The sequence below is a fragment of the Etheostoma spectabile genome, chromosome 14, assembly GCF_008692095.1.
Source record: "Etheostoma spectabile isolate EspeVRDwgs_2016 chromosome 14, UIUC_Espe_1.0, whole genome shotgun sequence".
Taxonomy (NCBI): Eukaryota; Metazoa; Chordata; class Actinopteri; order Perciformes; family Percidae; genus Etheostoma; species Etheostoma spectabile.
This window is the reverse complement of record NC_045746.1, coordinates 16,622,732-16,638,596: the sequence shown is the minus strand read 5'-3', so window position 1 is coordinate 16,638,596 and position 15,865 is coordinate 16,622,732. Positions and strand designations below refer to the sequence as shown.

Genomic DNA, 15,865 nt, shown 5'->3' with positions numbered 1-15,865 from the left:
TTAGGTTCATGTATCTATTGCCATCTGTTTTCAAATCACAGTCTGAGCTACAATAAGCCAATAGAAGAAAAGTACTGAGAGGATGAGACATGTTTGCCAAGCTCCTGCTGCAACATGTATTAGCCAGACGGGTGTGTTTCCTAAAGCTTTTCATTATTAACTCAACAATGGCGCTCACATACTTGAAAACCACTCTGTGGCCTCAACAGCACATAGGGCGGCTGAAATGGAAATATACAGTATATGGTATACATGTCTGTACAAACTGTTTTCAAACCCTGACAAAAGTCATATGCTTAAATTAGTTGGCTCGAATAAATCATTGCTCTAAAGTATTGCAGATGTTGCTGGACTCTTATTTCCCAATGCCCTTTGTCACCTCCACCCCCATTCAATCAGTAAACTAATTTAAAACGTAGGTGGAAAAGGCAAGCTTATCTACAATGCAACAACTACAGCAAAAACACCTTTGGAAAAAATGAACAGACTGATTTACAAATATAATAACCACTCACACACCAGACAGCAGTTTGTTTTCTCTGAGTTGATAAAAGATTTCACAAAGCCATTCTTTGTGGTAACCTTTGCTTTGGCTCTTTTTGCAGTGTAGTTGCAATTGTAAATAATAAGCTGTCTTTGTTTTATTGTAGTACACACCCAAATACAAAATGGAAAGGACTGCATGGGCACATTCTTTCAAAATACTCACTTCTTATTACAAGTTGAGCAAATTACAATTAACAACAACAATTATTGTAAATACAACAATTGCTATAAATAGTGACCTGAATCTAAATTTCCAGGGACTAAAGTCAGTGTCTAAAATCTTTGATCTTGAATGCAACTGACAAACATCATAAACCTAAACAAAAAGAGACAAAAACAACCATTGGGACCAAAAAGCAACCCCTGATTCTGCTTGTAGAAAAGCCGTGACATTACATCTAAAAGACCAATAAAACAGCATGTAAAGTTAAAATACAAAGTCAAAAGGAACAACAATGTGTATTTCCTGTAAAAAAAAATAACACTTGACACTCTGATTCCCATAAATTCATGTTTAGCACCATACTCATGCACACCTTGGTTCTTGTTTTAACATCACCTCATTACTGCCTTCCCCACTGGCCACATGACCCCCGCTTACCTCTCATATTCCAGGTTGTCATGGTCACAGCGGGCGTCTTTGTGCTTCTCCCAGTCCTTCCCGTGGCGGCACGTTGTCAACGACACAATATCCTTGCCATTGTGGATGTGATGAAGAGCGTTTCTGGTGTCTGAGCCGATGCCAGTCAGATAACGTTTCCCCTTGAACATCAGCAGGTACTTCCTTCGTGGTGGTATGGTGTTCCTCACCAGCCAGCCCCGTTCTCCACCCTTCTGTGGGTGATCCTTTGAAAACAGCGGGATGGAGACGTCAAAGCTTGGCCTGAAATGTTCTGTGTTGAGGCTGGCTTTGGCTAAGATGGCCTGGCCGATGTTGAAGCCCAGGTCCTCTGTGTAGTTAGGCCAGGTGCCTGAGTACAGGTTGAAGATCAGGTGGTTCCGCCCATCATTCCACAGTGGGTAACCACGGATACGTTCATCCACATTAGGCACAAACTGTCCTGATAGCTGGTCCCGATCTAAGGTGTCTATCCCGAGCACGAACAGGCATGCTTCACGGGGGTCTGATGTGTAGTACCGGGACTCCGCTATGGACGTCAGGATCTTCCTGTAGCTTTCAGAAACGTGATCATTTTTCTCTGAAGGATATATATAGACCCTAAACCCTTCCCTGCCTCTACGGCGACATCGCGAGAAGTCAAAACAGGTCTCCATGCGGCAGCGACTGTCCTTATAAATGGCAGACCATGCCTGACGGCGCTGGCGGGGCGACTCAGCCGTCCCGGGGTCCGTCTGGAGCTCATCCAGGTGGGCATAGCGGGGCAGGAAGGCCCTGTCGGTCCAGTTGGGCCAGGGGCGAACCAATTCACCCCGCTGGCGTGTCAGCAGCCGAAGCAAACGTAGCTGGACTCCTCCACCCCAGTAAAAGAGGACCAGCCAACAGCACGCACACAAGCCCAGCAGAACATACTTCTTACGCGCCTGCATGGGGGCCTGTCACAGTCTCTTTTTTCCGCTCTGTCTCTCTCTCTCTCTCTCGTCCTCTGTTTTTCCTCTCCTCTGCCCCTCAGCTCTGTGGCCTCACAGGGGCGGGGGACTGACTTGTGATCTCTAACAAGGAGGTTCTAACGAAGGACAATGCGTTAACAAGGACATCACTGCTTCTGAGGATGGCCCAGTTCACTTTGCCATTTAGGATGACGCAATCTGAGTTACTGTTTCCCCTATTTCAGTCTCTTTCTGCCTTCCCCATTTGTTCGCCAATGCACTCTCAGATGTGTGTATTCGCCTGTGTCTGCTGTGACATGCGCTGCTGCTTCTTCAGCTGCCTCTGTGTGCATTTCTTCCACTGCCCAGCCTGGTTGAGGGTGATGAAGGGTGATTTCTCTGCTCTCTCAGGCCAAGCTTGCTGCCTCATGGTGCCTGGCGCGACTGCTGTCTGCAGAGCCCCTCCTGGGGAGAAGTAAACAAACAAGAATACAGATCAGTACACAGACAGAGTTGCTGCTCTGCAACCAACACGGAGACATGCTCTGGCATTAATTATGAAACTGCTGTCTCAAGAGATGCCATAACTAACACTTTGAGTTGTCCAATGGGCATGAGCTTTTATTTGCTTTTCATTTGGCATCCATAATCTGTAACCCCAATCACATTTAATACATATACTGTATATAATCAAGTAGCAATAAAATTGCACTGCTGGGTAATGTTTCACAGGCAGCAGAGGATCGTAAACTGTCATAATCCCTCTTCGGCTCTAGGTCATGAAGAAAAAAGTGAGAAAAGTACAACTCAGTGGACTTTCAAAAAGGCATCCATCCCTGATTTGCTACACACAAAAAAACTCTCTTCAAGTCCACCATCTTTCTATCTCCACATTCCTGTGAAAAAGATGGATTTGTACAGGCTCATATGTACTTAGATGCGTACTGACTTCTGGAAGAGTCATAGACAGGACTAGATATTATCATGCTCTTCAAGCTCCAGCTGAACTGAGCCAGATACAGTTGAGGTGAAGTGAAGGAGAAAATAAGAGAGTGTTTAGCATCTGAAATGGAGATTTGAAAACGCAGAAGGAAAATAGAGCAACTTTATGGCTCTGAAACGTCCGTTCACCTCGGAGAAGAGTGAAGGCTTGTTTTGTTACATCTGCAAACTCACGTTTTTTCAGCCTTATATTTTTACTAAAGATCCCCCCCCATAACTCCCCAACGTGTACAGTATACTGGTGTGTGTGTGTGTGTGCGCGCGCATTTGTAGAATGCCTCACAGTGAAGGGCAGTGTTCGTACTGCCAGCTGCCACACAAAGGCAGCTTTCAGGTCTCACCTGGCCGCGCTCTCTCTCTTTCTCTCTCTCTCTCTCTCTCTCTCTCTGTACCTCTCATTCACATTCCCCTAGTCTGCGTCTGTTCCAGCCAAGCAGAAGTGATGCATGCCTTCTCTGCTTGCAATAAAACAAACAGCACATTGCTGATGTGGGTAAACAATGCATCCTCTGATTTCTCCACTTCAAAAGGGTAGAGGAATAAGTAGTTAAGTGAATTCAACTGATTTTACTTGTTATAAAAACACTGTACTGTAAGGTGTGTGGTGTTGTTTTTCGCTTGACCACTGTTTATCTACTACAACTGTTTTGCAGTGTTTGCAATGGGATCCAAGGCTACGGGTGTTGTGTTCTAATAAATATTAGTTCAAATTAATTTAGACTTTTTAAACACGACAGCCCTTGTTCTTGACTGTATGGATTGACTGCAGAAGAAGCATCTGGGCACATTAGCTTCTTACCAGTATGTTAACACCATGATTCAGGTCAGCTAATCTGCCTGTGGAGATGTTTGTGGGTGGTTTTTGGCACCACCTTTGTTTCTGCTTTTCTGGATACAACTGTAGCAGCTTAAGCAGCAAGCAGTTCAAATCAGTGAGAAATAGACACTTGGGGTCCCATTGCATACTCCCCATCAATAATTCACTTGCTCCTTTAGTAAAGGCATTGATTTTCCTTTCTTTATTTTTTTTGTGCTTTTTATCCCCTGCCACCAGTGCACACAATTAGACCTCCATCTTCTTCAGGATACACTCCAGTGAGAGATCTTTACGAGCTCTGTCCTAAAGATTTGTGGTTGTAGAGATAATAAATGGTCATGGCAAGAAGTTGTAATAGAAAAGTGATGGAGGGTATCATTACGATGATGGTAACGATGATGGGCATGAAGAATTTATTCCGCCTGATATTATCTAATGCCATTAAACGCCATTGCTTTTGTTCATCTTCCTGCAGTTGTCTTAAAAAATAACTTGTCTACTAAGGATATCTACATGGATTTAAGCGCACCGAGGTCTTTCTATTACTGCTGGATCAACAATACGAGTTTCCATTTCCATGTTTAAACTGCCATTATTCAGTTTAATTTCAAATAAGAGCAGCTCAAATATGAATAGATTTTAAAATTACAATACAAGGAGGCATTGTTACAGGTATTAAAGGTTTAGAGGATATAGAATGAGTAGTAGATAATTTAACAGGATATTGGGGCACGAAGCTACTCATTTAAGAAAAAAAATAAAAAAAATGATTCCATCATCTTGCTTTGGTTGAACAGAGTTATTATTATTGTTGTTGTGCAACAAACCGACAGACCGTACAATGTCAGTGTGTGGCCATTTACAAAGGGCTATAATGATAAACGTAAGCCATGACCTGACAACATCCTTAGTGATGCAATCACAACACACACCCACACACACACACCCACACACACACACACACACACACACACACACACACACACACCACACACACACACACACACACACACACACCACACACACACACACACACACACACACACACACACACACAACACACACACACACACACACACACACACACACACACACACACACACACACACACACACACACACACACACACACACACACACACACACACACACACACACACACACACACAACACACACACACACACACACACACACAACACCCACCCCACATCACAACCACCACACACCACACACACACACACAACACACACACACACACACACACACACACACACACACACACACACGGCTTTAAGTGGTGAGAGAAGTCCCTGTCATGGATCAATGATGGATCATTATGGTTGGGTGACTAGCACTGGAAAAAGCCACAAGGCTCATTGAATAGCGGGGCTTGAAGGTGGAAGGACAGGGTTCAAGGAAAGGTGAGAGCAGGGTTCAGAGCTCTACAATTCCACCCCCTGTCATTTGTTTTCCATCTATAACTTCTTCTCTCAATTCCTACTTATCCTGCAATTAATCTTTCCTTCCTTCTATGTCCTCGTCCTACCTCTTTTCCCCTCTCCTACCTAAGCTGACTGGAGATTTTCACAAAGAAACAATACCATTTTGCACTGTTTATATTTTGAAAAAATTCTTTGATCATATGCTCGCCTCGAGTGCAAAGAAACTTCCAGGAAGGTTCATTTAGAGTGTACTGAGCAAGCAATGAAATTGTGTCAACACTACAGAGAGAAAATACATGTCAGCTAATATAAAGTGGCAGGTGGAACATGTACTATCAGAGTTTGACAATCCAGCTTTTTCTTTAAATGTTACCTTAATGCAACAGAAGTCTCTTCTGTTGCATTAAGGATCTTTCTCTCTCTCTTTCTAAAATGCTACAATTTTGAGGAATTCTCCTACTGAACATTTTCTGATTTAAAATTATAATCCCCAAGATTTCAATGAATTGTAAAACTATTTATGGTGGGCATTATCCTCAATAGCCAGGCGGCACTCCTCAAAATTCTCAGCAACATAACTAACTTTTCTGTGCCCTGCTGTTGTACAAAAACTACTCACGTCGTGTGCAGCATGATATTAGATCAAAGTCACAATTATTATTGACTGACTAAAAAAATAACATGATATTGTTTGGCGTGGCTGGAAACAAATACTCAAGTTGCTCTTCTTTGTTGTTTTTCTAAAAGAAAAGAGGCTCAATGAGTGTTTTCTGTAGTATTAAACACACACCTACTGTAGCCAAATTAAACAGGACTGACATTTTACATGTTAAAGGGCTTCATTTCCTGTTAAATATAGTCTGATCAGGAGGACCTGGGAAGGTGAGCATTTAAAAAGGACGAGAAAAGAACAAGTCAAGGGGAATAAAAGGTGAGGATAAAGGACATTAACGTGGCATGAAAGGAGAGAATTGCAAAGGGGAGAGGACTTAATGATTGATATTTCACGGATGACAGCTGAACCCCGTCCCTTTACTTCCTCCAATCAATGTCTTCCTCTCTGAGGCACCCAATGGCTCCCCTCAACTGTTTCTACCTGCTGCCAGTTTTCCACAGAACTGCACTATTAAGTCATTTGGGGGAATGGAATTAAAATTTCTCATACCATCTGTCTCTCTTAAATTGTGTTTACACAGCAGCTTATTCAACTGTGGTTATGGAGGCTTTGATAGTGAATGAAAACTGATGTGTTCTGAAATGGATGTCACCAATGATGGCCCTCTGCGGGAAATTCAGTATTTGTCATAATGTGTTTTTCTTTCACCAAAATGGGATATTTTTTTTATAAACAGATTTCTGTCTTTCAGAGACAGATTGGCTTTTCCCTTATTTGTCCAATTTGCCTCTTTTTGGCCACAAAACCAGTGCTGAGGCCAACTGACATTGTAAAACGCTCCAAATGAAATCCTCTACCATTACAGTCATTCTCCGGGTAGCGGAGTCATTGCTACTGTATAAGAAGCCGTAGCAGCAGTATTATGTCTGAAATGATTTGGGTAGTGACATAAAGCAGGTTGTAAATTGACACTGGATGGGCCAAATGCCTGCAAAAATTATATTTCCATTCCTTCCCAAATTATATGGTTAGCTTATAAAGACAGCCCACATGAATGATCGAAGCCTGTACATTGACACAACTCCTGCATGATTGCACAATGTAAATACCAGGGTTCAGTGGCAGCAGGCCTTTCAGTGACTTTTTGTGTGTGCCCGAGTGTGTCTAAAGTATACTTATACACACATCTGGCATGTGTGTTTTTGCTGGCCTAAAGCTGCCGACATATTAGTTGCAAAATGAAGTGTTCTGAAGAAAACACAAATCTTGTGGTGAGGCGAAAGGCTCAGTCAAGCTAAAATTAAATCCCGGACTCTGTCATTACAGGCCTGAGAAATGTGACAGCGTGACTGGAGACCAGGAAGATAGCTGCACTGTGTTGTTTGTGTTCTTGCAGTTTTTCCAAATCTGTTTAGATTGTGACCCCTTAAAGTGAAGCTCTGTCAAATTGTAACCCCTCAATAATAGTTGAATATATTACTGAATGGAGGCAAGTACAACAAAGAGCCGAGCAGAGTTTAATACTACAGGTCCCAAAATCAGAAAGCAGTTAATGCTCATTGAGCTGCTACTCAGAAATACAACAGAACAGTAAATGGTGTATTGTTTTATTAAAACATTGCAAGTTTGTTTGGCTAGACTATAGTCAACCCCTTTTTTGCCACTTGGATGTTGTTAATGTGAAGCAGCAGCAGTAGGAAATGTTGGGTTTGCATTCAGAATAACTTAATACAGCTCTGATTCAGTGCAAAGTGATTGAACAGTAAATAGCATAGATGTTATCAATAAGATTATATTATGCTGGATTACACGATGCATTGCTTTGCTGAGACTCCCTAAGCCCGTGAAGGCAACTTGAATCAAGCATTATAATATAAATTGATCCATATCTAAGCAAAAAGAAAATATTAGCAAAAAACAAAACTAAGTTGTTGCAGCAGATAAACATATTTTCTGCTTTCCCACCCTTTTTGTCATCTAATGACCCCTTGGGTCATTCTTTTAGATACCAGAGGGGGCCAGTCTAGCTAGGAATTTGTGTATGTGCTTTTATTTGCATGCATGTGAAGGGCTGCAAAATAGTAGGGTTGCATTTCTATCTCTTTCTGACATTTCTCTTTTATATAGTATATACACCATAGTATAGTATAGTATACAGTATAGCATATACAATATAGTATATAGTCGTGTATAAAGTGTGTCTGTTGGTCTGTAATCATGTCAGTCAGTCTGTGGTGAACCAAAGAAAACTGCTGCGCTAAAAGAAAATTGTGTCTGTCTCTCCTGATAGACCTGCATTAAAGGCTTACAACCGGGATGTGATACGTGTTCTATTTTCTTTCCACAGCTACTAGTTGCCCTTTGAAACTGAGATGCTCTTTACACTCCTACGCTATATGCATATATAAGCAGACACATACACACAAAACGTATTTTCACTAGATTCAATCTCTCTGTTCACACGTAGCTATGGGAGTATTTTTCCATTAGATCGACCACCTCTGAACAATAATGACCATAAACTTTTTCTCTTTTACAAGGCCATTTCCATTCTGTAGGATAACAGCATTCCCCTCCACCTTAATAAAACAAAATAAAATACTTGCTCCGTGTGGGCTGAGGTACTCTGACACGGTTAATAAGATGTTTATCTCAAGCTGAACGCCCAGCAACGCAACCAGCCTCCCAACCGTGCTCACATTCCAAACCCAGCATAATTACAAGCCGGGTTGATTAATTATGTCTCAACAATATGCTGCACTCGAACGCCACAAGGGCTAATTAACCGAATGAACAAGATGGGTAGGAACACTTATTAGGAGGAGCAAGCTCACGCTCTGAATTTGGCAAAGCTGTCTACAGTCACAGAAAACGTGCAGACCAGTCTGCATCACACAGACAGAGACAGAGATCAAAGCTCACACGGACACACACTGCTCCGAGCATGTAGAGTGGAAAAAGCCTACTAAGGACACTGATACAGAAAGAGCACTGCTCGGCGTTCAAGGTGCCCGGCTGTGCAACTGACAACACAGAGCATGTAGTGAAATCCATCTGCCTTATTAACTAGTCCTGCTTGCAGTGCATCTTTCCTACAAACCATTTTATCTCTGCAGCTTCGGTCCGGAGGCATTTCTATCGCAGGACCCAGATCAGATTGGTCTATAAACAATCTGACCTTGACAACACAGAGATGATATGCGATCTGACCCTGGGCTAAGGAAGAAGTGGCAGATTCCAGACGGGGGATCAATTAGTAGAGTTCCCTTCACATCTAAGATTAAAGCAGTAGTTTTTTGCAGAATATGGCTTGAAAAGATTTAGGATCTTAGGAGAAAAATAAATTGATTTGAAAGTGTTTCTCCCTCTTAATGCATTATGCATAACACTAATAGTTTAAAGCCTATAGTATATACTAATCATTTTAGCCTTAGAGCCATTTGTTTACTCTCCAACTTGATTATTACATACAGTATTTTTACAAAAGCAAAGTAAAAGTGCGTGAGAATACATGATGGCTATGCACAGTGACCCATCAGGTTTAAGTACTTTCAAAGGTTGCACACTGATATTCTCAACCACACTAATAAATGCCTAGTTGCTCTGAATGAATTATGGAAATTAATTTGAATATTGTCTGTATTGGTCAATGCTTTGACAAGACAAGATTTGCGCTTCTCTTAATCACCAGGGAGGGCATTACAGAACCATCATGAATGCAAAATCCCATTAAGGCAAGGGGTTTCCTATTACAATAAAGTCATTTCATAAATCATATGAAATCCATGTACAGCTTGCCATACGGATCCAGTCTCCAAAGAGAACCTTTTCTGCACATATACATGATAATGACAACACTTTATTTGGGATCATCGAAGTCGCTGTCATTTAACATCAAAAAAGAGAAATAACTAGAGAGTTGTAATTAAATGCTGCAGTATATCTTCCAGCCTTCTTTGTTTCTTTGGGAAACATTAATACACGGACTTAGCAGGATGTGAAAGCAGGTAATGCTCAAAGCTAATATGTACTGAATGCAAGAGAGGCATCTAAAGCAAACAGAAGCCTGAACAAAGCTTATTTATTTGGACTGCATTAAGAAGAACCCTGTGGTGTGTTTGTTTTTAATGTGAATTGTGCTGCCTGAATAAAGTAATGTCATAATGTGCATACCATTTCCCAGATGCCTTGTAATGTCTCTGTATCTGTGTTCTGTCCACTATCTTCATCAGTAGCCTATCTGTCTGCAACATATATTGAGACTTTACAGTCTGTCCAATTTAAAATTAAAGTGATCTGCAATATTGCACTCAGAAACAGAAAGACAGCTGAACAAGTGGCAACCGTTTTTAATATTCTTGGATGTGGCAGAGTAACGTGCAACCCACAGCCCATCTGAGCAGTGGAAGAGGTAGATCATCTGCCAAAAGATCTCAACGTCTGCTGAATATTTTCCCAAAGCTCAGCGAGTTTATGCAAGGCTTAGGAAGGACCCAGATAATGTATATAATTATCTACAATAGCATTAGAATTATAGTTAATCATTTACGTCCATAAATGCATTAGCAAGGCAGTGACACCTACTCTGCCGTGTGGCAGCTACAAAACATGCCGCCTATTCATCCTACTTATCACACAACGATGCAGAGATCTGTTGCAGGTGGCGGCAGCAGGCTCATTCTCAGCTCGGAGGCTCAGCAGAATTACAACAGTTGCACACTTAACTGTTGAGCGTCCTGCTCTGGTGGCGCTGCTCCAGCTGAGTCTGCCGATGACACCAGCTGTCAAGGCTCAAAACACCAACTTCCCCTCCTCATGGGGCGACCCCGCTCTCGTTTTACGAGCCCTAGTTACGAGGCTGACAAAGCGCAAACATACGCACCGAACGTGAGCGTCCATAAAAATAATGAGGCGGAGTGTCCCGCCGCCCCCTCGTGTCTGTCCTCCAAATTTCTCAGATCTCTCACTCACCGATGTGTTGTGTTCTCTTTTATTATCCAGCATGCACCTCTCGCATTCAGAGCCCCATGGACCGCACATCATCGCTCCCTGCTGCTCCAACAGCCACCTAGGTTTACTGAAACAGCCCGCCTGTCTGAATGAAGGTGCCCCTGTTGCACTTACAGCGAGGAGTGATCTTCCGGGACTAGGTCATCTCTATACAATCGTTACACTACAACAAAGGGTCTTTAAGTTTTGCTTCTCTGTATGACCGTGAGGGTTTACTCGAATCTCAACATCTGAGCAGCGTAAGTGACAAAGGTGCGCTGCTGAGCGACATGCAAACAATACACCAGGAGCTTAAAGCAGTCTGGCTGTCTTAAGGTGGAAAACACACTTCACAGAAAATATTACAATCGCAACCTGACCGTTATCATATATCAAGGGGACAATTACGTGTTTCCTTGCATTTAATGAGCATGAGCTTGTAATTGCGATTGATCTCTTTAGACCAGATCCTTGAGTCAAATGATTAAGCTACCTAGAATACTCTACCACTGATTGCAGAAATGTAATCTATAATCTCAGCAGAAACATCGGTCCATCCGTTATTAGGCTACTCAGATGCATAGATGCATGTTTAGACGCCGTGTTCATTAGATCTAATGAACACGGCGTCTAAACATAGACAGCAGAAATCACCCAGTGGGCTGCGATCCCCGTTGCGCTCCGACTTCTCCCGACAGAGAGCTCGCCCTTACCGGGTCGGCGAACCAGCCTCTTCCCCTCTCTGGTAATTTTCCTTTTCACACCACGGCCGGGCATTTGCGAATCAATTCATCGTGCATACGCAGGTCTCCCCATCGGGATATGAATGATGAACGTGCGCGGTAAATTGTCCATTTTCCATATCTACAACAGTCCACACACGACCCGCCCCCGGGCGGCAGTGATTGGTGCAGAGGCTCCTCGACGCCTTCGTCGCACCGTAAAGAAAAACACACACATCTGGATGCGACCCTGCAACTGGAGCACTTTGGAGACATCAAATTACGCACAGGAATTGAACCGACATGAAGGGGCGTCGCATTCCCCAATAACCCCTTTCAATTGTCTAGCCTACTATTACTATTATTATGGTTATTGAGGGACACCAATGTGAGGATTTTGTTCTTTAAACAACTGCATTTTAAAAGACAAGACTTTAGGCCATGGTGGTTACAATAGGCTATGTAACGAAGTATCACTCAAAAATAAATTACAATTTAATAATATGCTTCATTATTTTGGCAACAGACAAACGCACACACTTCACATATTAAGGATATGCATGGGGAGGCCCAAAGACCCAACTCGATGTTGAGAATCATGTTAGAGGGTTGTTGTGAAACTAGCTTATTTTTGTTGTCTGCTACTTTGTAGCCTATTGTGTTGATGTAGCTTCCAAATGCTATGTGTGCCTGCCTAATTACCACGGCTTTGTACGTTCAATGGGGTAAACATGGTGATGTTAAAGGGCAGTGACGAGCGCCTTACTTCCACGGTAAAGACGGCATTTCTGAGACTCGTGCGCCGCTCTGTGTCCAGATTAAGTCTTTTTTTTACTCTCGTTTCACATTGTCTACTTTGAAAGAGTGTTTTATCTCTGGATTTGTCACCTGGCGCAAGCTCAGCGCTAAACCCGAATCAAGTGTGGAGACAGGCAGAGGGGCAAGCGAGTCACTGAGCACAGTGCAGAGGCTCTCTGAGGATAAGTGACAGCTGTCACAGTCTGAATGGGGTCCCAGCAGAAAAGAAAAGGAAAGCAAACAAAGAGTTCATCAAGAACCGAAATGCCATAACTGATAAAAATATTTAAATATATAATCGCATTACACTCTGACAATGGGGAAGAGGGCTGTATATTATTACTAATATCTAACAATAAGATTTTAAGTTTAAGAAGCCTGAAACAAAATATGTTTGGCATTTTTGCCCGAAAAGAAATAGGCTACATGAATAGATAGTCGATTATCAAGTTGATACTTTTTTTTGTCAATTGAGTAGGCCTATACATAATTTCAGATACAGCACTACAAACTACTCTGCACTACAACAAAGATACAATTCACCATGACTAAGCAAATTCCACCTGTTAAAGGAGACCATCAGGTGCTGTCGACAGCTCCAGAAGAAATCTAAGCTCAGTGGACCTTGAGTGGGAATTTTCTTTTTGAATAGAAAAGAGTGAATTATCAAGCTCCATGTGCCAGAATATTGTTTTAAAGGTTGAATGTTTAAATGTGGACATGCTCATACTACATATGAATACGATGAATTATCGATTAGAGTAGGCTCGAAAACTTTGCTTTTGTTGAAAGAACAATACGAAAAAAATATACATGGTAGTTAGTTATAACTAACCAGGTAAGTGACAACGTGAGGTGATTACCACAGCCTTGGGTGGAAAATGGTATTTACTGATCTATAGAGTCTGAAATTAAAAAAGCCTTAGAACTTCACTTGAAAACCCATTCACGTGACATAGTTCCCACAGAGAACACAGCAAAAAAATGAAGCATGCATTCAGCAGTAGGAGACATTATTTTCTTTACTGGTGATCAGTGTACTCATAATAAAATAACTGTTAGGCCTAGATGCAATCATTTAAAAGTGAGGTAGGTAGAGGTTAAGTCGGATACTGGTATCTCCCATTTTTTCCATGTACTTGAATGCAGCATCAGGATCCTCCCAAACCAGAAGTAAACCCGTATAAGTATTTTCACTTTTAATCCGCGAGTTCCAACTGTAAGGTAACGCTTTCCTACCTGTCCTGCCACGGTTGTCAAACCAGCCACTTGCAGTGAGACAAACATTTCGCCTTACAGACGATAATCAGGACAAAACATACCCGTGTAACCGTGAATGTAACGCTTGCAGGTTTAGAATCCTCGACCTACGCTATCGCTGTGTTGCTCAACAAATATTAGCTGTCTTCATTCAGGAAAGGTACGCTCTTTGTTACAGTTTACAAACATGCGGAATTCATGCAATTCCGGCTTTCTTTTAAAAGTACTATTTTTGGTTTTATGCCACGCTGCTGCTGGGTAAGTATGGACTTGCGTGACATTGTTATTCATTACAAATATGATCGCGTCTGCTCATAATCTGATTTATACAATTGATTATATTCTTTATAGCATAGCAGCAAACAATAATATATAATTTATTTAATAATAAAAGACTTGTTATGCAAACAGTTTGGGTGTTTCCCTGTTTTTACGTCAGTTTCATTACTCACATGACTAATAGAAAATGCTTTAATTTCAAGAAGGTGGACCAGTTATTCCTGTGATATAATTATATCGTCTAAACCTGTAAGCTCCAGTTTTGCCATGTTTTTGCACATTAGATGGCACAAATTACTCAGTGTACATGACCCTTTCCCCCTTTTCTTTTGCACTACTTTTTTTTTTAAATATTTTATTCCATGTTATATTCCTTCTTGTTGACACTGGAAAGGGGATGCTTCAGTCTCTTTGCACAAGTATTGCACATGTGCACAATGACAATAAGGCATTTTATTCTATTCTATTTTTAAAGCTCAGTCCTGTCTGTTCTGTCTACAACTGACTTCTGTAATGATCTACCATCAGAGTCAGGTGTTCTTGGGTCAATAGGAATCCTGGTTTTGTAACCCTGCAAGCTTGCTAACTGCACTCTGAAACCTTGCCCCCCCTCCCCGTGCAGATGCTTTATATGTGTGGTTTATGTGCAGGAAGGAAAGTGTGGATGTTCGAATCATGGGCACTCACCCCTGTTTGCAACCAAATGAATACTGTTCTCCTCATTCTTTGCTTTCTCTCTCTCTCTCTCTCTGCTTTGTGTTATTCACTAGCAGTTGGGGTCAGGCGAACGTAACCAGCATGCTGGCACCGCAGGCGGATCGGGTCATGGCACTCGCAGAATGGGAGGAACGCTGGCAGAAGGACAGAATTGGTTTCCATCAGCCTCATGTACACACGTAAATACCCCACTTTTATCTGTCTAAGGGAAATCTAAAGTCTTCTAAATGCATGTGCAATTTTAAAAGATTACTCATCTGTATATACACATTCCCACCACAGCGATCCCGTGAAAATGTCAGAGAAGATGCCTTTTAAAACAGGCACTGACAACTATCAACTATCAATTTGACTAATTTTGTGTAAACATTCGCCATCTCATTCAGAGATTGCATGGTTTTAAGTTTGATTGTTTTTAAATGGGTTAATAAGTTCAAATTGAGTGATGATGTAACCTAACTAACTACACACACACATATATATATATATATATATATATATATATATATATATATATATATATATATATGCAGGAATAACATTTGTTTTGCTGCCAACTGTTTTCCGACAGGATGCTGGAGAACAACATTGATAAAGTTCTTGCCGGACGGGCAGAAGTTCGCTTCTTCTTCCCTCTCTGTGGGAAAGCTGTAGATATGAAGTGGTATGAAAAATGTGCTACATCTCTTAAGGAATATCACATATAATGTTTGGTATTCAGTTATCATTTATCCTTTCCCATTAAGCATATATACACACACACACACACCCCATAATGAAACATTTGCTCAGTGTGCCCTGAAATCCCTTTTATTGTGTGAATCCCAGGCTAGCAGACATGGGCCATTCCGTGGTGGGGGTGGAGATATCTGAAAAGGCTATAAAACAGTTCTTTGAGGAGAACAACATGACTTACAGTGAGGAGCCTGTCCCTGCCATACCTGGAGCAAAGGTCTTCAAGGTAGTAGCTTAATTAAAGTAATCAATTAGAATCGCAATTTCTAAGAAAAACTATTACTGGGAAACATTGTAAGGGAGAAATGGACTTTATTATCCCAGTCCAGTGTCTATACAGATGTAATACGTCATCATGCTGTACAAAATCTAACAGGAAAATCATACAGAATAA

The 15,865-nt window shown here is 41.6% G+C and overlaps 2 protein-coding genes across 8 annotated transcripts in view; one reads left to right on the top strand and one right to left on the bottom strand.

The window, feature by feature from the left end:
- Positions 1-15,865, bottom strand: part of ext1c (exostoses (multiple) 1c) — an 81,528-nt gene that overhangs the window by 62,559 nt on the left and 3,104 nt on the right. Inside the window, exons 1-2 of one of the 4 annotated variants that reach the window (XM_032534753.1) lie at positions 11,674-11,913; positions 1,148-2,559 (exon numbers count right to left, since the gene is read on the bottom strand). In XM_032534753.1, coding sequence (XP_032390644.1) covers positions 1,148-2,094 — 947 coding nt within the window. In that variant the 5' untranslated portion in view covers positions 2,095-2,559; positions 11,674-11,913. Of the gene's footprint in view, positions 1-1,147; positions 2,560-10,696; positions 11,075-11,614; positions 11,638-11,673; positions 11,914-15,865 lie in introns of those variants that run through there. The other 3 variants (XM_032534755.1, XM_032534757.1, XM_032534754.1) reach the window with 3 other exon arrangements.
- Positions 13,636-15,865, top strand: part of LOC116701188 (probable thiopurine S-methyltransferase) — a 3,880-nt gene continuing 1,650 nt past the window's right edge. The window contains exons 1-4 of one of the 4 annotated variants that reach the window (XM_032534761.1): positions 13,636-13,900; positions 14,793-14,915; positions 15,308-15,400; positions 15,565-15,697. In XM_032534761.1, coding sequence (XP_032390652.1) covers positions 14,818-14,915; positions 15,308-15,400; positions 15,565-15,697 — 324 coding nt within the window. In that variant the 5' untranslated portion in view covers positions 13,636-13,900; positions 14,793-14,817. Of the gene's footprint in view, positions 13,999-14,789; positions 14,916-15,307; positions 15,401-15,564; positions 15,698-15,865 lie in introns of all 4 variants that reach the window. The other 3 variants (XM_032534762.1, XM_032534760.1, XM_032534759.1) reach the window with 3 other exon arrangements.